Source organism: Coffea arabica, chromosome 8e (genome assembly GCF_036785885.1).
Source record: "Coffea arabica cultivar ET-39 chromosome 8e, Coffea Arabica ET-39 HiFi, whole genome shotgun sequence".
Classification (NCBI taxonomy): domain Eukaryota; kingdom Viridiplantae; phylum Streptophyta; class Magnoliopsida; order Gentianales; family Rubiaceae; genus Coffea; species Coffea arabica.
In genome coordinates this window covers 12,580,502-12,602,267 of record NC_092324.1, presented here as the reverse complement: position 1 = coordinate 12,602,267, position 21,766 = coordinate 12,580,502, and the positions used below count along the sequence as shown (strand labels likewise).

General features: G+C 38.8%; 3 protein-coding genes and 1 pseudogene across 4 annotated transcripts; 2 read left to right on the top strand and 2 right to left on the bottom strand.

Moving 5' to 3' along the window:
• LOC113704531 (uncharacterized) overlaps positions 1-21,766 on the top strand; it is a 43,596-nt pseudogene that overhangs the window by 15,670 nt on the left and 6,160 nt on the right.
• Positions 689-13,015, bottom strand: LOC113704523 (probable leucine-rich repeat receptor-like protein kinase IMK3). Its single transcript, XM_072061808.1, has 4 exons — positions 12,956-13,015; positions 4,482-4,539; positions 2,380-3,940; positions 689-749 (listed from the first exon to the last, which is right to left on the bottom strand). The coding sequence occupies exons 1-4, from the start codon at positions 13,013-13,015 to the stop codon at positions 689-691; spliced, it is 1,740 nt and encodes a 579-aa protein (XP_071917909.1).
• LOC113704357 (uncharacterized) lies at positions 11,832-20,526 on the top strand. 2 transcript variants are annotated; one of them, XM_027226215.2, is made up of 3 exons: positions 11,832-12,220; positions 16,802-19,080; positions 19,149-20,526. In XM_027226215.2, exons 2-3 carry the CDS (start codon positions 18,102-18,104, stop codon positions 20,405-20,407), a joined length of 2,238 nt encoding a protein of 745 aa, XP_027082016.2. In that variant the 5' UTR covers positions 11,832-12,220; positions 16,802-18,101; the 3' UTR covers positions 20,408-20,526. The 2 variants fall into 2 exon arrangements, with proteins under 2 accessions (XP_027082016.2, XP_071917809.1); XM_072061708.1 differs by lacking the exon at positions 11,832-12,220 and adding an exon at positions 13,661-13,743.
• On the bottom strand, positions 12,901-13,707 carry LOC113704360 (small ribosomal subunit protein uS2m-like; the record flags this gene model as incomplete). Its single annotated transcript, XM_072061801.1, has 1 exon — positions 12,901-13,707. A coding segment is annotated over one exon (642 nt), but the record flags the coding sequence as incomplete, so codon positions are not given.

Genomic DNA, 21,766 nt, shown 5'->3' with positions numbered 1-21,766 from the left:
CGAGTTTGTGGCAGTATTTTTCACCTGCAATGGTATGTTCTTTAAAAAGCAACATTTTATTTGGCATGTGATTAAAGTTAGTACGAAAAACAGGAAAAATCTCATGGTCACCTACTAAAGTATTTTTAATACTAGCCCAAAAGATTTAAGAATGTGAGCATTAGTTGTGTTTAACTTTTTTTAAGACATTTCTTTTTTCCATTCTTCTTCAGTTTCCAAGAAGTTTGCCAACAAATAGCATCAAATTCACTTAATTTTCCTAAAGTCCTATTTAGTCTGCCATGCTATTTTTCATTAACAAAGTGACAAAAGTTCCCCACTAATTGCAATGTGCTGCTCGTGTTTTATAAGTTCCCTATTTTTTAACCACTAATTAGATGGAATGGTTCAATTAATATACTAAAGTATGAAGTATTCTAACATTATCATTTTATCATAATCCTAAACTTTAGGAATTTTGATTTTACAAGACATTTGTGTGTTCTTTAAAATCTCGAGTGTTATGCTTCCCAAAAAAAAAAAAATATCTCAAGTGTTTTTAGTTTTAGATACATTTGGACTTTGGAATTATTTTATAGGGTTTTGTGCTCTCTCTCTTTTGTACTCTTTTGCTTATCGCGATTCCTTTTTCACTCATGACCCACGATAGTGGATCCTCAGAAGAAAGAAACTGCCGGAAAATGAAGAATTAATTGTCAAGAAGGAAAGAACACCAGAAAGCAAAAGGATGGAAATTAAAAAGAAGAAGCCAGACAGCGACTTGATTTTAAAAGATGAAGGTGTGACAAAATGAATTTCAATAGTCATAAAAAATTAAAAAGAGTATAATATGAAACTTCAATCATCAATTAATAAGGACATAATTGAAATAACAAAAACTAAGATAACTTGCACTTACATTCTAAAGTACCGAGATTTGTTGTATCTTTTAAAAATGATAATGATAATAAGTGTTGTTAAGAAAAAAACGGTTTTTTTTTTATCAATGCTTTTGTGAAAAAGTAAAGAAGTTGCAACCAAACGACAAACGACGTGAGAAGTGAAAATGTGTAGATATCATTTAATGCTAAAAAATTGGGTTGATCACATTTTATCCCCTTAAAGAATATCCCATTTCTCAGTTTACCCCCTAACCTTTAATTTTGCTCACTTAACCCCCTTTAGGACAAAATTGCCCTTGCATTATTTTGAATTTTCATTTACCTTGTTTTCCTTTCTTTTATTTCTTTTTCTCTTTCTTCTTTATTTAATTCTTTCTCTTTCCCACAAAAATCTTCACCTTAATGATTGAAATTAAAAAAGAGGAATTGCAGAGATCTATCTTCTCCTTAAATGATTAAAAAAATATTCAAATCACTTTCCTAAAATACAATTTTTTTAGCCTTTCAATTCTTTTAATTTTGGGTTTTCCTCTTTCCTTTCTAGTTTCTCATTTTATTCTCAAGAAAATATCATAAGATGAAATTGTTTTCCTTTCTTTTATTTCTTTTTCTCTTTCTTCTCTCTTTCATCCTTCCCAATAGAAATTCCATTTCAATGAAAATTTTTGTTTTGAGTTTGTAATTGCATATTTCTGGGTGAAGGTTTAAAAGGTATCAAAAACTAATTTTGATTTTTTGTATGATGCCACGTGTCACAAATTTCAATTGATGATTATTAATCAGGTCACAATTTCATCTTAAGATATTTTCTTGGGAATAAAATGAGAAACTAGAAAGGAAAGAGGAAAACCCAAAGTTAAAAGAATTGAAAGGGTATCAAAAACTAATTTTGATTTTTTGTATGATGCCACGTGTCACAAATTTCAATTGATGATTATTAATCAGGTCACAATTTCATCTTAAGATATTTTCTTGGGAATAAAATGAGAAACTAGAAAGGAAAGAGGAAAACCCAAAGTTAAAAGAATTGAAAGGCTAAAAAAATTGTATTTTAGGAAAGTGATTTGAATATTTTTTAATCATTTAAGGAGAGGATAGATCTCTGCAATTCCTCTTTTTTTAATTTCAATCATTAAGGTGAAGATTTTTGTGGGAAAGAGGAAGAATTAAATAAAGAAGAAAGAGAAAAAGAAATAAAAGAAAGGAAAATAGGGTAAAATACACGGAACCCCCCTATGGTTTCGCGAAAAGACACATTACCCCCTTATCGTTTAAAAACATATACATAAACACCCTAAACTTCATAACTAAAGTGGAAATAGACCTATAACCGGCTGAACGACCTACTGATGATGGGTATGCGAGATTCTTTTGAAAAGATCTTGAGTTTCATTCCCAAGTTACCCTTCAGTTGCTATATTGAAGTGACATATCAGGGGAGAAGAGATTTCAACCTATCAAAGAGTGAAAGGAAAAAGGGAGAAGATCTACGGAGAAGTTTTCACCTTTCGGACCTAAATAATAAGCCCTCATCGCTAAAAGGTTTGGATGCCTGATCTTCCCCAGTATATTAACCTCAGTTTCAAATTCCCTTTGTCCTTTTGTAATCTTCTCTCTCAATCTCTTCACTGCAGCAACACTGCCATCCTCCAATGTTGCCTTATATACTGTTCCATAAGTGCTCTTACCCATGATCTCTGCTGTGGCACACAACAGATCGTCTGCTGTAAAAACCATGGGTCCATCAAAGTGGACAATCTTTCCTCCTGCTTCTCCAGCTGCTTCAACTTCACCTGCAGTTGGAGGAGTGCCTTTTTCTCCGGAGATGAGGAGAGCCCCAGCTGCGATGAGAATAATGTCTTTAGTGCTCAGTTTATGATGTTTCTTTGCTGGAGATTCTGGTGGAGTTGATGGGCCCGGAGAGGGTGGTATTGGACATTGGGTTAATGCACTGTATCCGCATAGCTCAAGATTGCCCACGAAGGCGCTTGCATTGAACTTTTGAGCAAGCTTAGTTGGAACAGGACCGGACAGATTGTTGTAAGACACATTAAAGGAACTAAGATTAGGTAAATCACCTATAGATGCTGGAATCTCTCCACTAAACTTGTTTTGAGATAAATCAACTTGTGTCAGGAAAGAAATGTTCCCAACTGTTGCTGGAATAGGACCAGCAAATTGGTTATTTCTCAAGTTGAGAACAGATAGTTTCTGTAGTTTGTTTACAGCTGCAGGAATTTGGTGGTCAAGATGGTAGCTTTCCAAGTTCAAAACTACAAGGTTTGATAAATTGGAAAGAGCGGCAGGTAAGCTCCCATTGAGTGCATTATATGAGAAATCAAGTGTTCTAAGCCTAGATAGTCTTCCAATTTCATTGGGTATCAATCCAGCCATGTTGTTATGACTGAGTGAAATCTCTTGGAGCTCACTTAAGTTGCCAAGAGAAGCTGGAATTGTCCCAGAAAATGAATTGTGACCAAGTGTTAGGGACTGAAGTTGATAGAGGGCCTTCACATTTCCACCCCAAGAGTCAGGAATGGAACCAGAGAGATTGTTGTGCTCTAGAGCAAGAAAAATCAGCGATTGCGATTGAGTAAGGCTGGTGGGAATTGAACCAGACAAAGAGTTGTAGCTAAAATTAAGCCTAAAGAGCCTGGTTGAAATGGCAAGAGTAGCTGGAATAGTTCCAGAGAGGGAGTTGTTACAGAAATCTAGTGATTGAAGAAGGGGACTCAAACCAAGTGTAGGTGGGATTGAACCAGAAAATCGATTATTGAATAATTGAACACCTCTGAGGTTAGGCAAAAGCCCCAACGAGGAAGGAATTGCACCACCAATTGCATTATCGTGGAGGCTAAGCTTTCTGAGAGCTTGCAGCTGCCCAATTTTTTCAGTTACTCGACCACCTAGACCTTTCCAGGGAAGCTGGATTACAATTACTAGTCGCCGAGCACATTTAATCCCGGCCAAGCCACCCGAACAAGCTCCAATACCACTGTTGTTCCAGCTTCTCAGGAACCCTTTAGGATCAACCAATTCATGTCCGAAAGGCAGCCACGCTGTTTTCAACTCAGATTCATGATATTTCAGCAACAATTTAGTATACAAATCCCTTGTTTTAGGGTTTTTTTTTCTTACACAGGATGAACGAGAGAGAGTCAGTTCTTGATTCTCTCTCCCTCTCTATTATAAATGAGGGTATTTTGGGTATTCGACCTGCAGCTGGTAACTCAGCCGGTTAAGAAGTCAATCTCCACTTTAGTTATGAAGTTTAGGGTGTTTATGTGTATGTTTCTAAACGATAGGGGGGTAATGTATCTTTTCGCGAAACCATAAGGGAGTTCCGTGTATTTTACCCAAGGAAAATAAGGTAAATGAAAAGTCAAAATAATGCAAGGGCAATTTTGTCCTAAAGGGGGTTAAGTGAGCAAAATTAAAGGTTAGGGGGTAAACTGAGAAATGGGGTATTCTTTAAGGGGATAAAATGAGATTAACCCCTAAAAAATTTTATTGAAAACTTGTGAAAATTGAACCCTGAACCAAAGTAGGAAACAGGGGTAAATAAATGGGATCTGCTGAGAGGCTGCATCATTAAAGTACAGAATGAAGAGTAAAAGTCAGTGGTAGGTAAGATAGCTGCATCATCCTTGGAACGAAGCTGGAAATCCGAGGACGAAGATTAAATTGATTAACAGTATAAGGTTACTAATGGTACAGAAATCACATCAAACTGATTTCGAAATTCTTGAGGAAGCTGCCCTGAACTTACAATCATTTACACTAGAAGCCGATCAAGTACAAATATGCACTGGAAAACGAATATGGAGATATGCAAGTGGAAGATTAAACAAATTACAAAACTTAATTGATTAGGAATCATTTATATTTTATATTGAAATGAAAACCGACAATGATATCATTAGATTTTTATAATGTCTTGATGACCTGTACCATAGTTATTAAACCCGGCCCGGAGAGGAGCCCGGTGAAAGAAGTGGGTCAACGGATTACTGGTTCAACCAGTAAGTGAGTGGTCCAACCGGTGGGTCACTAAATATATTTAAATATTATATTTCATAATTTTTGATATAGTTGAAACTATAATAAACTATACCATAGTAAATACTCAATTAGTGCAATTTATTCTAAAATCATTAATTCTTATAAGAATTAACAAAATCTAAATTTAATTAGTAATCAACCAAATATCTAAGTGTAATTGTCTAATTTATTTACGAATTTTAAGTGTAAAAAGTTATTAAGAATAATGTTTGTCTTTAAAATGAATTGTGTAATATGCTATTTTTTAAATCTATTCATAACTTATAGATTTTGTGGAATAATAGAATTTTATTATAAGATTCCAAACAATTTTGTTTTGATGAAATAAAATAAGAACAAAGATCTAATATATAATATAGAAGGGCTGAATAAGCTCCAAAGGGGTTGTTGGTCCAGTGGTGCGCGCGCTTGGCTCTTCTGCGTCAGGTCCGGAGTTTGATTTTTCCTAGCAACATTTTCTAAATATTTTAACATACAACCGGTTCCTTATAAAACCGTCCGGTTCAACCAAGTTGTCGAATCGTTGACAAGTCAACGGGTTTGTTGTACAAACGATCTAATTACCAACCCAGTCTGGTTTCATGGCCAGTTCACCGGGTTGACCGGTTGAATCGCCGGGCCGGACTGGGTTTAATAACTATGACCTGTACGCAATATTATTCACTTGGTCATCTACCAGTTGTTTTACGTTTTTCTTTGTCTTCTATTTGGAAAAGAAACCTACACCCAAATGACGAGTATATCTACCTTCAATTTGGACAAAATTTTAAAATTATTGACTTCAAAGTTTGTATAAAAATGTTGATCCAGCCCAACTCGAATCAACTGACCTATGCAAACATTGGGTTCTTTAATTGAAAGACCAATTCTCATGCCACTTCTCCCGTAGAAAAAGATAAAAGTATTGATTGATAGATAATAGACCAATTCTCATGGGTTTTAGTTTAAGCATTTTGGTTATGTGAATTATGCTCAAAAGTTATTTGGTGAACCCAAAATGGAAAGCATCACAGTTACTATTAGAGCAAAACTTGTATGCTTTCTACGAGATTGGCTTTGTCGTATTGGGTTATGAATGAGCAAGGTACTGGAGGGGTTAAGGATTGTACCCGATTAAGTGCAATACCCACGTAAAGGCAGGCATATGACTTACCTCTAGATAATAGATATCTCTACTAGTTGAATTTTGAGACGACGCAAAGAATTTAAGGAGAGTTGTTAGGCTGGCCCGGAAATGTATCCTATTCAATACTAATTTTTTGGGATTTAAATGTGACTCTGACTATTCAAACAAAATTTTTTATTTTTTTGGTAAACAAGGGAACTTTGAACTTTTCTTGCTGTTGAAGTTGTAGTAACGTCCAGTAGAAGTGTAATTGTATAATGCCATTTTCATGCCAAGGATCCTTATATTGTGGAAATTCTAAAAAATGTTAGTGTTCTTGGAACATTTTGGGTACAGCAATATTTACACAAGACGTTGTATTGCTATAGCCTCACGTGTGAAATGGGGAGGCCCCCAAGTTTTTTGAGTGATGATCAAGAAAATTTACCTTAGAAAACTAACTCAACTGGAATAGCATTAACCAGAGATGGTGAGGTCCCTGGTTCGAACCTCAAACACTACCATTTTAGTTAAGCTATAGTTTCCAATGAGCTAAAAAAAAAAGGAAAAAGAAGCAAGATGGTTTTCTTGAGGTCTCAGCACTACCATAGGTTAGTGATAACAGCATATAATTAAAGAGTAAAACTTATATACACTGACAGTGTATACACTATCACCGTTGGATCCATGACACATGCAAAAATTAAATTTCGAATTCAAATTTTGCATAGTTATCATTCATCCATGGTATCTACACGCACTACTCTCTTTTATTCCATTGAATGACTAATTAAAACGTTTTTAGTCACAATGCTTTGATTTTCCAAACTACATCTACTCACATCCCTTGGCTCTCCACCCACCAAACAAAAATTACCGTTAACTTCTTTTCTTGACAACTGTTGATTTTTTTTTTCATTTCAATTTTCTAACCATACCTCATTCAACTATTGATTTTTTTTTAAATTTTTATATACTTGATCAATTGCACAAAGAAATTTTCATAACTATTTATTTGCATATTTTTAGTGTGTTTTATTATGTAGTTTTTGGCATTTTTTAGTCATTTTAAGAGCTAATTTAACTAGCTCTCTAGTGAAGTTTGTATTTTATGATTAAGTAAGAAAAATTGCATTTCTATGTATTTAAGCGATTAAAACTTCATATTTTTTGTAGGTTTTGATTATTCAATCATCAAATGGAGTAAAGCGAGAATATATTTGCATGATTTTTGATTATTTGAAGTGATTTCAAGTGACATTAAGTACATTTTTTTTTTCACGAGAAAGTGCAGGAGTACATAGCAATTAAACTCTGAGGTAAGGGAAATTCATCCTATCCAGGCTAACAAAGCCTCTAAGTGGCAACGAAGATTGGCTACCTTGACACATCGGAGTTTTTCAACTATAACTTGAACTACATGTATTAGATAGGCTACATTTCTTATGAAGACATCGAAGTCCAATTTGCATATTGCGAGGGCCAAAAATTTAAAATACAGAGATGCATTTTTTTAAAAAACCAAAATCTAAAAATGGCTGTTGACTAGTCAGGGAGAAATCTATCATTTCTTAGCCTACAGAGTCCCAAATGATATGATTTTTGATGCATTGGAAAGCTAATTCAAAAGGTTATAACTTTTATATTTTGTGCAAGAGCTAGTTCAGCTTGTTTGGAAGAGTGGAGCTATTAATAGTTGAGGGTGGACAATTGCCCTCCCTCCTCAACTTTCAAAAAATGCCCTTGATATAGTGTAAAATTTCGTATAAATTACACTATTTGCCACCCCCCTCCAAAAAAAAGAATGGGGGACAAACTTGTGAAGCAAAAGTACAATGGCCCACCATCATTTATTATGAGAGAGATAATGTAAGAGCCATGTTTTGTGCTTTTAGGTATATTTCGGGTAGGATCGGTCACTAGGCTGACCGTTCCTGAACAATCCTCTCACAAAATGCGACGAGATGCGAAACTATCTCTACTGGTCCCGTTGCTAGACCAAAAACAACATCGTTATAATAAGTGGGCAGAATAAAAAAGTAAAAAATGTATTGAAATCCTAACGTGGTTCGTTTGGGGCAAATGAACTGATTCAAAATTCAAATATCAACTGAAAATTTTAAATCAACTGCGTAAAATGGAAGGAAAAGCCGAGAAAGTATATGGATTCATTCTTTTGTACAACAAAATAAGCCTTGCTACCTCTACGGATATTTGCAAAACATAATTGAGAGATAAAAATGCCAACATTGAAGTGGGAGGAGAAATTTGGGGCACGTTTATGCCAACTTTTCTACGCCTTTCAAATGTTAATATGTGCATTTTCATTGTGGATAGCAAGTGTAGCAGTAACAAAAAAAAGTAATTTTTATTGGTTTGTATAAAACTAAATAATTTGTACTCTTGCATTTGGTTTCTTTTTCTTAATTTTGCAAAAGTTTACTAACAATTAATTCATTGTGTGGCCTTGTTTGGATTGCTATTTTTAAGAATTTTTGAAGGAAAATGTACTGTGAGGTGAAAAGGTGATTGGGAATGTGTTCACGGAAAACGTAAATTTTTTTTTTTACAGAAAATCGCAATCCAATTATTTTCCTGAACCATAGAAGCTTCCCACACCCCCTCTCTCTTATTGTGTTGGGCCGAGGGTGGAGGGGGGGTTGTGGGGACGGGGAGTCTGCATATGCTAGGCTGTAATCTACGAGTCCTCCTAAGTCCTTCCTTCACATAACCCACATAATGTTGTTTCTCATTTATTCCTGAAGATATGAGTGTGATGGATTTAATCCTTCATCAAGCTAATCGTGCGTAAAGCTTTTATAACACTGCGATGCAGATTGATGCTTGAAAACTGGGCTTTATCAAGAAGAGAAACTTAATGCATGAAGTGTTTTGATGTCAGGCTTTAGATCATCTAAAACATCGTTCTTCTATTTTGTGTTGAGGGAGTAGAATATTGTTTTTAGGGTCTTAGGGAATACAGAGGTATTTACCGGCAAACTATGGCAGGCTATATTTCATGTACTTTATTATTCCAGAACAAGCAATATAGCACAAGAGTGACATATAATTAACTTGTCTTCTCATTTTTTTTTTATGATTTACAAGAAACAGAAATCAATTCAAGACCTTGAAATTATTATTTTTGAAACTTTTATTAAAACCTCCCTGTAGATGGCTAATTACTTAGCTAATTACTTAGAATATAGGTAAAAAAAAAAAAAAAAAGTCAGACACTTATTGGTCTGATACATGCTGAGTATAAATCTATTGTTGCCGGGCTAACACAGCCCGGCACCTGACACCAAATTTTTAAGCTTTTTAAAAAAGCTGGCAGAGCTATAGAATTCCTAAAGCTAAGAATTCCTGCCTGTGTTAGATCTCGTTACAACTATTATGGAATTTTTATTTTTTTTTTGCTAATTAGAAAAAAACTAGGATCTGGCGAAGTAATGGAGAAATGTTCTGATTAGTCAGCGGTAAAAAATTGCAAAGAATATAAGGCATCTCGTCCAGATAGTTTAATTACCCTTTGATCTTTACAAACCATTACATGGCACGTCTTGGAAAGTGGAAGCTGCCGCTGAGTTCACTTACGTGTGCTTTCCCCAATGGTTTGAAAATCAGCATCAAGAATTGGGGGAGATGTAATTGAAGAACATTAGTGGTGGCTAAATGCAGTATCTCAACTTTAAAGCACATTCCTATTTAATTTCTAGGTGTTTTATTGGAGTCAAATTTGGGATTGTTCTCTTATTTGGTTAGTGTTGCTTTATTAGCTAATTTCTTGTTTACCAAGTATTTTATAATTGATGTATTATTTGGACCAAATATTAAGGAAAGACCACTTTTGCAATGCATGTGCCGAACAATGTGTAGATTCCCCAAAGATGTTTTGAGTGTACTTAAATACTAAGAAAGATACCGCGGGAGAGGGATGAATTCAATGTTACACATTTGCCATGTATATATATACATACTAATAATTATTAGCTTCTCTTGCATTTATATATTTTTTCTATTTAATCTTACATACTTTCTCTTATATTTATTTACCTTTTCTAATTAATCTTATAATTTAAAAAATATGATACCTGAAATATATCTTAACTAATATTTAATTAGATTAATTGTTAGATCTACATGCAGGATTTGATTTCTTCTTTCCAGCCATTCTCATACTATAATATAGAAAGTACAATAATCATATGAAATTTCTAACCATATAATATAGAAAGTACAATAATGATATGAAATTTCTAACCATACCTATCCCTAGTTCATTTTTTTTTTTGTTGAAAGTTTTTCTTCCCCCACTCATTACGAGTGGTTTAAAAATTAGGATCAAGGGTTTGGAGATGATGTAATTTGGATAAATTAGACGCAAAGGACATTAAGGGTAGCAAAATGAAGTATCACATCTTTGAGTGGACAAATAAAGCAGATTCTTATTTAATTTCCAAGGGTTATATTGAAGTCAAAATTTCTAATAGTTTTCTTATTGGTAAGTGGTGTTTTATTAGCTAATTTCTTGTTTACCAAGTATGTATAATTGGTGTTTTATTAGGGTCAATCAATTATAGGTTTCTTCTTGAAACGTCTAAATCGTTGGTGGAGGATATGTATGAATTTTTTCTTGAGCTTTATTGGTGTTTAAGATATTAATAAAGTTTTTAAAGAAAGGAATAAATTGAGTGATACAGGGGATGGAGTGTAATCCCACCTACACTTGAAAGAAATATTAATAAAGTTTCTGCTGTGCAATGTTATTAGACTGGCAAAAAGTTCTAAGATCCAATGGGCTCCCATACCCAAGTTTAATTTGGGTGGAATGGGTATGTAAAATATAGAATTAGACCTAATTCAAAATATACCCAATAATACCCATTTAAAAGGAAAAGAGTTGTATATAGCCACATGGTTCCAGTTAACAAAACAGTTACATATGGCCGCATGAGATTCCTGTCCCAAACCCTACTGTACCATGGGACGTTCACGACGAGTTCAAAGGAACTTTGGGAAGTTTGGTGCAAGAGGAAGCAAGCAATCACAATTAGATGGATTAATGCAACTGCTTCAAATCCCAGATGACACAATTCGTCGTAAGTCCCTAATAAGTCCCAAGACTTCCGGGTAAGTCCCTAATAAGTCCCAAAGCAAAACTTTTGACTGGATGCGGCACCTGCCATGTTTTAGAAAAAAAAAAATTCGGTCAGGTAACGGGTTGTGTCAGCCTGGCAGCTGACATCTTTTTTTAAAAAAAAATTTGATGCCAGGTGCCGGGCTGTGTCAGCCCAGCCCAGCACTTGCCATGTTTTAAAAAAAAAATTGGGTCAGGTGACGAGTTGTGTCAGCCTGGCACCTGACATATTTTTTTTAAAAAAAAATTTGGTGTCAGGTGCCGGGCTGCAACAATAGATTTATACCCAGCATGTGTCAGACTAATAAGTCTCCGATTTTTTTTTCTTACCTATATTCTGAGTAATTAGCCCCTGTAGATATCAAAATTTTATCAATTTTAATATTTTCTTGAATTTTATCTATTTAATGAGTTATTTATTTTCTTGTATTTTAATGTGCATATTTTTTTATTTATTTCATCTTTATTTTATTTATTTTTAGGTTGGTTTAAAAAAAAAAGAAAAAAAAGAACAAAATCAAGAAATCAAGGAATCAAAAATCATCCTAATCATTTTGTTTTATCAAAACCACTATTAATCTATTTTTACACTCCATCCTCATTAACATTTCTCATCATTTTCGTCAAAAAGTTCATCATGTTATTTCCATGCACTTTTCTTGTCATTTGGAAGTCCATCATTTCTTTGACCAACACAAGCCACAAACTCCACTCTGTTAATACTCCCTCTCGGCCTTTTCTTTTGCTCCCAGACAGACAAACACACCATCAGACAGCTAAAAAAAAAAACTCCAATACTCCCTCTCGGCTCCCCTCTTTTTCCCTCCCTCTCAATCTCATACACCATCACGCACCAATACAAAATCACTTCCCTCTCTCAGCTCCTTCCTTCTGCAGCCATTTTCTCTCACAAACCGAAAAAAAAAGGGGGGCAAAAGAAGGTGAAAGGCAAGATCAAGGGTGAAGTTGGGAGCTTGCTGCTAGTGCCATTACCACCACCACTGCCATAATAATCGCCATTGTAAAACTATTGTAAGTCTCTCCTTTTATTTTTATTTTGACTCCAACGAGATAGCTCCTGGAAAATTGGCAAAGATTTATTTGATTCTTTTTTTAATGCAAACTGGTTCGGTTTTTTTTTCTCTTCTTTTCTTCGGCCTTGATGATCAATAATTTTGTGGGTTTTGTGAAAGAAATTGGCTGCTGGTGTTTGTTGAATTTTTTGGGGTAAGTCACGAATAATATTAAGAGGAAAAGAGGATTTCTGTGAATGCATATTAAGTGTTTGTAAAAATGTCAAACCGAAAAATGAATCAATTTAGTGAATCTTTTGTGCTTATTTTGTCAAGATAGATGGTCCTAACTAGCACAAGGCCCGGAAAATGTTTGGTTATCCAAGTTTTTGGAGTTTTGAGTCTCAAAAGTATTGAAGGATTTTTTTTTTATTTTTAGGACTGTTTTGATTTAATTTTGTCATATTTGTTGTTGCTTTTATTAATTTCCGTTCATAGTTATGTTGTAAAAATCACAAGGAGTGTTGTAGTATAAATTTTAGAGTGAATGACCCAAAAGGTCACTAAACTATTGAAAATGGCACCCTTTGGCCATCAAACTTTTTTTGTGGCTTAAAAGGTCACTAAACTCACAAAAACGCACTAGAGGAGTCATTTTACCGATTTTTAGCGGTTTCTCATCCGGTGGCACTGGCAATGTGGAGTGGAGGAATATTTTTTAAGGGGCAAAAATGTCCAATAAAATATGACAGACCTGTTTTGTCCCCGCAAGCCGTGCCCTTAGATCTAAAAGTTCATTGAGTCTCTCTTTCATCTATTCAGAGAGAAATCTTCTTTCTTCAAAAATGAACACAAAAAGTAAAATTAGTAGAGTTCATACCGAGTCCCAGCGGTTAAATCATCTGCCCCTTGTGCAGTCTTCATTTTTCTTTGCTCATACAAAAAAATTTTAGTGATCAAATTACAAAATAAGTAAACAAATTGAACTGAATCATTGGCACGCACCAGATAAGTAATCTTCTTATAAGTTTCCCACGGCATACTCGAATCAACATGCCCCACAATCGGAACTTGCAACCATTCAGCCTCCAAAATAACCGAAGACTTCCTCTCCGTATCGAAAATCACCACACAATCAGGAGCGTGAATGGCTCCCAAGTTCAACTTCTTATTCCGGCCGCGAAACTTTTTGGGACTCGAACTGTTTGTTAAAAAGCCTTCAAGACGCCACGACTTGTCATTCTTAATCCCAATAGCTTTCGTCATTTCCTCGATGATTTCGTCGAAAAGGGTGTTGGTGTTGACGAAAAGAAACTGCCCTTTTAACCTGACGAGGTTGCCGACGAAATTGCAGGCGTTGCGGAGGCAAATAAGAGTCTTGTCGGAGTCTATTATAGTCATGGCATTCCGAGAGCCACAAGAGTAGATTTTGAAGTGGTGAGCCGCAAGAATGGGGAAGATGAAAGAAGATTTGTCTAATAGATGAAAGAAGGGCTCAATGAAGTTTTAGATCCAAGGGCACGGCTTGCGGGGACAAAACAGGTCTGTCATATTTTATTGGACATTTTTGCCCCTTAAAAAATATTCCTCCACTCCACCTTGCCGGTGCCACCGGATGAGAAACTGCTAAAAATCAGTAAAATGACCTCGCTAGTGCGTTTTTGTGAGTTTAGTGACTTTTTGGACCACAAAAAAAGTTTGATGACGAAAGGGTGCCATTTTTAATAGTTTAATGACCTTTTGGGCCATTCACTCTAAATTTTATGGTTTTTGGTGAAGATTTGAGTGTTGAAAAAAAAATAAAACTGGACTGACTTTTGCTATTTTCGCCACTTTTGGTTCCTTTTTTGTAAAAACTAAGCCCAAAAATGGAATCTACGCAAAAAATCGAGTGAGGGGGTGTATTTTGAGAAAATTTGGTAACCGAAAATTTTGCGTCCGGTGGCGGTCCGGCGCTGGCTCCGCCGGAGGTGGCCATAGCCGCCAGCAAGGAGAAGATTCAGCTTCTCGGGTGGAAGAAGAAGAAAACTGAAGAAGAAGAAGAAGAAAAAGAAAAGAAGGAAAAGAAAGAAAAAAAAAAGTGTTGGGCTAATGTTTTTTTTTGTGTGGTGGGCTTATGGTTATTTTGGTTAAGTTATGGGAATGGGTTTTGGTTTGTTTCTTTTGGGTTTCGGCTTGTGCTAGGAGGTCAGACCCCATGCATTTTTGGTCGGGCTTGAGTGATAAAAGGATAGGCTGGACCGCTTATTTGTTTTGGGTTTCGACTGGGTTTAGGAATTTTCGGCCCAAGCAAAAAAAAAGGCCCGATGGCCTTTTCTTGCCCAAACCAGAAACTGAAATTTGCACTTTAGCCACTAATCTTTGGAGTAATTTTATTGTGGTCCAGAATTTTAAAATTTTTAATTAGGTCCTTAATTTAATTTCAATTTTGTCCCTAAACTTTATCTTTTATTTAATTTTGACCCCTAAATTTTGGAAAAATTATTTTTTACCCCAACAATTTTTAATTTTTGCAATTCGGTCCCTAGTGAATTTTGACAGTCTATTATAATTGTTTATTTTCTTTAATAGCTAATTATGTTACTTTTGAACATATTTAACTTGTGATTTTTAGATGTTCTTAAATTCCTTTATGTTTGACATGTTAATGTGAATTTAGTATTTTATCATTATTATTATTTTCAATTAAATTGGTACCATGATTCTTTTGTTCATTTTGGATATAACTAGGACAATTTGACTCTATTGAATTACCACTTCAAAAATGGAGGTACCCCTAATATTATTTAAATGTCGATTACGTGCTCTTATATGCTCTTACATGTTCTTATGTGTTTATATATTTTTATATGCTTTATTTATTTGATTCAAATGTTCATTCAAATTTTCTTATGTTTGTTTAGTTAATTTTATAATTATTTGGGAGGTATTTAAATACCTCAAAATGTAATAGATAGGTAATATTCTTTACAAAAATTGTAATTAGATAGCTTAATGTAATAGATAGGATAACTAGGTTTATTTTATCATATTTTTTCCATCTTAGATTGTAATTAGGTCCCCTATTATAATATATAGGGTAGATAGGATTTTTTTTTATTTCCCCATTTTAGATTGTAGTTAGATTCCCCACTGTAATAGATAAGTTTTTGTGTATTTATGTAGCTTATGTGTTATGTGCTTTATCCGCTTTTTTTAAAATTTTTGCATATAGATATTATATTTATATGTTATGTGCTACGTGCTTTTATGTGTTTATTTGTTTTAATTTATACCTTATTTGTTTTACTATGTATTATTAATGCATGGTGTCACCACACTAATTTAACGCTAGTTGTGACTTTCTTTTCCGCTTGCTTGCTAGTCCAACGCTAGTAAGGTTCTTTAGAAATGGGCTAGTTCAATGCAAAACTCTTAGATCGTTCGTGCGTTAGATTCATCTCTTGTGTGACATTCATTACATTTTCATGCACATTTTTTAGGATTTTTTCTCATTTGCATGATATTTCCTATTATATTATTCTTCACCCCCTACCCTCTAAATGTGTTAATCATATCATTTAGAATTGCATCTCATTTAAAAAATTACAAAAATAAGTTAGTTCATTTGCTTGTCTAGATTAGGAAAATTATTCTTTGAACATGGGAAATGGATGATTATAACTCTTTAGTTTAAATATCCTATTAATCCCTGTATAAGAAAATTATGTCACGAGTTTTTGCCTTCCATACCTATTATGCTACATTTCCTTTTCCTTTGATCATTTATACCTATGTATGTAATTTAATTTTCTTTTCTTTTCTTTTAATTTCATCATTTGTATACTCGCGACACTTTCAAGGAATTATTTTGGTCTTCGCAATTAATGCGATTGGTATCAATTAAACCGTTGAATGAACATTTTGTCCTTTTTGATATTTTCTAAATTTAGATTTGCAACCATGTAAGAAACATCCAAGCGTGATAAAATTAAGAGTTAGATTAGGAAAACTTTGACTAAATCTCGCAACTATCTTAGACTAGGTTGAAAGGGTGCCTTAAGTGTGACTTAATCCAACCTTTGCCTTTCCTTTCTTCAACCGTGACTTTCGAAATCATTTTCCTTTGTTTTTTTAAAGATCTGGAGTTGTCGAAAAGGGTTTTATTTTAAAATATTTTTGTCAAAAATATTTTTGGGTGACTTGGTACACCCAAACTCAATACCAAGTGGCGACTCCTATTTTTTTAAAAAACTCTTTTAGACTAAATTTTGGATCCAAACTATCGCATTCTTTCAAGTCTCATTCTAAGTCCTTTTTTACTTATTTTTAAATAAAATCACATCTTTTATAAATACTTATTTTCATCGCAAAAAATGGGGCGAGACACTCCCCAAGTATCACAATTACCAAATATAAGGTATCTCTGTAAACCAAGGCAAGCCTTCAAGTAGTAATGAAAATATCCTAGTAATGGTTTTAAAATCAAATTTGGATTTTTTTCATAGGTATGATACAATGCTTCATTTGATTGAAGATATATAGCTGATGAGGTTGAATAATTGCTTATGTTGTCTTTCTAATTCTAATGCCTTCTCCTTTCATTGATACTAATATACAGCAGATGCATGGAAAGGACTACTTGATACTCCTGGAACCATGATTCCAAATTACGATCCAGAAGTGGCAGTTTCAGTCAACAAGTTTGTTGATCAGTTGCCAGCTGTTTTTAATCAGGTGACATCCCACTTACATCATGATGCCTATCCAACCTGGAAAACAAATCCTGCCACCTTTGTGGCTGAACATGTCTATATCTCCATCATTTATCTGTCAAATGGTGAAATGGCTTTGTTGCTGAAGAGGTGATTTTCGGTGGGTAGTTGAACCGACCCGAATCAAGCCCCTCTGAGATGAAGTGAGGTGTATCCTCACGTCTGAAGTGGATGGCGGGGCTTCTCCCCTGGTATCACTCCGACGATTAAGTTAGTATGAGAACGAGAAAGATAATAGTATATGAGAATGAACAGTGTGTTTACTTGTTGGGAGTGTGTGGGGTATTTATAGAGTGAGAGTGAAGGGCAGGACGGAGGTCTTATGCCGGTGGGAACCATGTCCTGCCATTACGGCTCTGCTCCCTGTCGGGGGGCCTGACTCTGACACTGTAGCCGCCTGGACAGGGTGACGAGGAGTCCTTCGCAGTAGTCATTAAGTGCGACAGTGCTTTTCAGATAAAGCACTGATCCCGGATGATGTCAGGTGTCTTGGCATCATCCGCGTGCAGCTGAAGTGGAGGTGCCGAGGTCACCTACACGGTAGACTGGGGATCCGGCCGAGTTTAAGGGATATGCCCGAGACACGGATGAGCTCTGATGACGGACGAGGTGAGTTCACCTCGGGCATGCGGGGCGGCCGAGGTGAGCATCCTCAATAAGCCCCCCAAGCCTCGGAAGCTCCGGGCCAGGGAGGTACCGAGGCTTCCTTGGGCCGAAGTTGTAGAGAGTCGGAGTCCTGAAACTGCCCCGGAAGATGCGGGGACGCGACACGTGGGCGTGTCAGTTGACAGGACGTGGTCACTGGTAACCGTCGCGTCGTGAAGTAGTGGGACGTTTCGTGCAGAGGGTGTCAGCTGAAAGGACGGGGCATTAATGAGGAGAGAGGGAGGCACGACGCTTTGAATTCGAACGTGGCCGTCCTTTCACATTCTTGCCGCCTCTTCGGATTCTCCCCAAACCCTTATAAATAGGGGGGTCCCCCTCACCGCACTTCCCACACCTTTCATTTTCATCCGAGACCTGCAAAGTTCGCGAGCGTAGCCGAGGTCAATATAGTAGCCGAGATCAGATCCGAGGTCATCCACTTCGTCCAGTTCCGTAGGCAATAGTAAGTACCCTTTTTCTTTCTTATTTCATCTTTCACCCATGGTCAAAACGGCTAAGACCCACAGAGAGACCATAACTCCGAGCTACCTGACCGAGGTGAGGCCGGATCCTCGGGAAGAAGCGACGACGTCTAGCTCGGAAGGGTCGACCCCGAGTTCTGAGAAGGGATCAACCGAGGCGGGAGCCAGTGGGGCAGCCTCGGAGTTGGAGTCATCCGAGATGAGCGAGGGTGGTTCCGGGGTGGACTACAATGAGGAGCTCGGCGTCGAGACACCACACGACGAGGACGCCCTGGAGCCTGTCGCTCCCAAGGACCTAGCCAACATCGACTTCGGCAAGATGCCGAAGTTTAGAAGTCGCATCGGAAGAGATAGGGCCGTGAAGGTGATGAACAAGTACCCTTTCCGGTCGGGGTACGAGATCATACCGGCCGGGGCAGATGACTCAGCCGAAAAGCCCCCCTTGGGCACAGTGGCCATCTATGTCCAACAGTTAGAGGCCGGGCTGAGGATGCCCACGTCGAGGTTCTTCAGGGACTTGCTTCGTCACTTCGGCGTGAGGATTACCCAACTCACCCCGAACGCGATCCGCATCATTATAGGGTTCGAGATGCTGTGCCGACATCAGGAGGTGGCTCCCTCTGTCGACCTCTTCTGCCGATGTTATACCCTCAAGGTGCACGGGACAGACAAGGGATGGTTTTTTGTTAGCAATCGGAACAATGCCATTCCGAAGTTGGTGGTCGGTTCTCCCAGCTCAATCAAGAATTGGAAACGCGACTTCTTCTTTGTGTCCGAAGTGGACTTTCCCAGAGGTTTCTGGTGGAGGCCAATCAAAGCGAAAGCCGATCCCTCCGCTGGGGATGCCAAGGAGGAGGACTTCCAGAAGCTGATGGGGTCAGGATTTCGGATATATAGCCTAGACTACCCCGAAGCCGTGCTGGTTGATGGAGGAGTCAGCCGAGCTTTGCTCAGTCCTGACAAAACTCCCTTCACTTCCACCAAACTTAAGATTCCTTGTAATTTTCTTTCATAACTTTGCTTTCACTTCGGCTAAGGCATATGATAATATTTGTTTCTTGTGCAGTGACTAAACTGTCCGACATCGTCGTATCGGGCTCGTCCGAGGTGGCCAAAAGGCAGAAGAGGAAAAGCTCTGGCGAGACATCGGCACCTCCGCCAAAGAAGAAATCACAAGGACCAGCTGCCAAGACCTCGGCGGCTAAAAGCACTCCCACCCCGGTTGGTCAAAGCAGCTCGGCCACCGCGGCTACGGGGTCCACCTCGTCCGTGCCCGAGGGAGTGCCTCTTGGAGTCACCACGGCACTCCCACCTCATGGCCGAGGCAAGCAGCTGAAGCCCCCAGTCAATGCAGTGTCGGGGACCTCGCTATGGAACCGTTTCCATAGCCCCCCGGTGTTTCCCGGGGAGGAGAAGACACACTCTGGCGAGCACTGGTGTCCGAACTGGAAGCTTTCGGTCAACGACAGGTGCAGCCATCCTCGGGTTGCCCAAGAGCTAGTGATGCACTCCACCCTGTCAAGGGACTTGGAGTTCATGAAGAAGCTGACCCCGGCCGAGATGGTTCAGAGTCTCATGGTGACCACGGCCTCCAACTCAGCCTTTGTTGCCGAGATGGCACACCGGTACTGTGCTATGGTCGAGGAGCAGGACACAGGCAAGCTGCAAAATCAGATCTCCAAGTTGGAGAAGAAATTGGCGGTGTCCGAGTCTGAGAAGGCCGAGCTTCAAAGGCAGCTCAAGGAGGCCGAAGCTAAGGGTGAGGAGGCCGAGGTTACTATGAACAGTCTCAAATCGGCCCTCGAAGAAGAACAGAAGAGGGGGGAGGAGGTGAAGAAGTCTCATGAGCAAGCCCTCAACAGTGTTGGGGCCTCGGCAGTGGACGCATTTCGGAGGTCTGAGTCCTTTACCAAGGATCTCGGCCAACTGCTTACGCCGAGCTTCATGTTTGGCTTCACGTCGGGTGTGGACGCGGCCGCAGCCCACCTCTCATCTGAAGCCTTGGAGTCACTGAAAGACAATGCTCACTACAATGAAGATTCCAAGGAATTGTGTGACCGGATGGCCGAGGGCATCCAAAATGGAAGGAACCTGGCCGAGATCCAAGACGAGTTCAACAAATGGCTGTCTGAACTCGACGAAGTGTTCGAGGAGGGCCAAGGAGAAGAAGCCGAGGTAGGCCTCGGCGAAGGGACGGGTGAAGTGTCTGGAGGGAACATCGGCGAAGAGCATGGAGAAGAGCTTCACCCCGGTGGAGAGGAGGCCGGAGAAAAGGCTGCCCAGGAGGGAGCCGAGAAGGGGAATGGAGCCGAGACAGGGGTCTAGGCTCGTGGGTCTTAAAGGGGTGGCCGAGGTGGAGAGTGCTTAGTAGCACTCCGACCTCGGCCTTGTATTTTTTGTAACGCTCTTCTTTTTTGAATGAAAGTTTATTTCTTTTCACCTCAGCACTTTAATTTCTTACTTTGACTTCGTCTGCTTTGACTTCGTCCCTTGCTTGTCCCCCTTTATTTTTTAATAACGTAGAACCGATGTTGAAAAATAACATAAGATCCGAAGTCATAACTTGATTAAAAATTCAAGTATAATACATTTTGAGGTTCTCGGAGTGCCAAGACCTCGGCACTAGTGAGCCATCTCGGTAGCTTAGTTTACAATATCCCTTAAGGTCAGACTCCACAACTCGGTAAGGGCCTTCCCACTTTGGGAATAGTTTCCCTTGCGGTTCAGCTCGGCTGACTGAGTTTTTTCTCAGAACCAAGTCTCCAGGCTGGAATCTACGGTGTCTGACACGGGCATTGTAATAGTGTGCCAGTGTGTTCTTGTAGGAGGCTATCCGGGCTGAGGCGAGGTCCCTTCGTTCATCGGCGAGGTCGAGATCCATCTGTCTCTCTTCGTCGTTCACCTCGGCGGCATAGGCTGCCAGTCGGGGGCTAGGGGTGAGGATCTCGGCGGGGATGACAGCCTCAGCTCCGTAGGTCAAGGAGAATGGGGTCTCTTGCGTGGCTGACCTCGGCGTGGTCCGATAAGACCACAGGACACTGGGGAGTTCTTCGACCCAGGATGTTCCAGCTCGGTGTAGTCGGGTCTTAAGGCCGTGCAAGAGAGTTCGGTTGAAGTTTTCTGCTTGGCCGTTGGCCCGGGGATGGCCTACCGAAGTGAAATGTTGTTTGATGCCAAGGTTTGTGCACCAACTTTTAAAGGGGTTCTCGGCGAATTGCCTCCCATTATCCGAGATGATGACCTGAGGTATGCCGAAGCGGCAGACGATGCATTTCCAAAAGAATTTTTGAATTGCCAGCCCGGTGATGGTCCTCAGAGGCTCGGCTTCAACCCATTTGGTGAAGTAATCCACAGCGGTTACCAGGAAGGTATGACCCCCGACGGCTCTGGGGAAAGGACCTATGATGTCTGTCCCCCATTGCTCGAATGGCCAGGGTGAAGTGATGGGAACCATGAAGTTGGCGGGCTGGTGATACTCGGGCGCGTGGACTTGGCAGGAAGGGCAGCCGAGGACGAGGTCTTGGGCGTCTTGCCGAACTGAGGGCCAGAAATATCCAAGAAGCAGAGTCTTCTTGGCTAGCATTCTGTGGCCGACGTGAGCTCCACACAAGCCCTCGTGGATCTCTTGGAGGACGTGGCGTCCTGTCTCGGGAGTGACACACCTCAGCCATGGACCGAGGTAGG

What these genes read in the sequence shown, in the direction of transcription:
- LOC113704523 (XM_072061808.1), bottom strand. Translation starts at nt 13,015, where the DNA reads ATGAAAGAGAGACTCAATGAACTTTTAGATCTAAGGGCACGGCTTGCG. An exon ending in GGCTTGCGGGGACAAAACAG is followed by an intron (nt 4,540 to 12,955) that starts GTCTGTCATATT and finishes TCGGATTTCCAG; the next exon opens with CTTCGTTCCAAGGATGATGC. An exon ending in TTAGGTCCGAAAGGTGAAAA is followed by an intron (nt 750 to 2,379) that starts CTTCTCCGTAGA and finishes AGTCGCTGTCTG; the next exon opens with GCTTCTTCTTTTTAATTTCC.
- LOC113704357 (XM_027226215.2), top strand. Translation starts at nt 18,102, where the DNA reads ATGGTCAAAACGGCTAAGACCCACAGAGAGACCATAACTCCGAGCTAC. An exon ending in CACCAAACTTAAGATTCCTT is followed by an intron (nt 19,081 to 19,148) that starts GTAATTTTCTTT and finishes TTTCTTGTGCAG; the next exon opens with TGACTAAACTGTCCGACATC.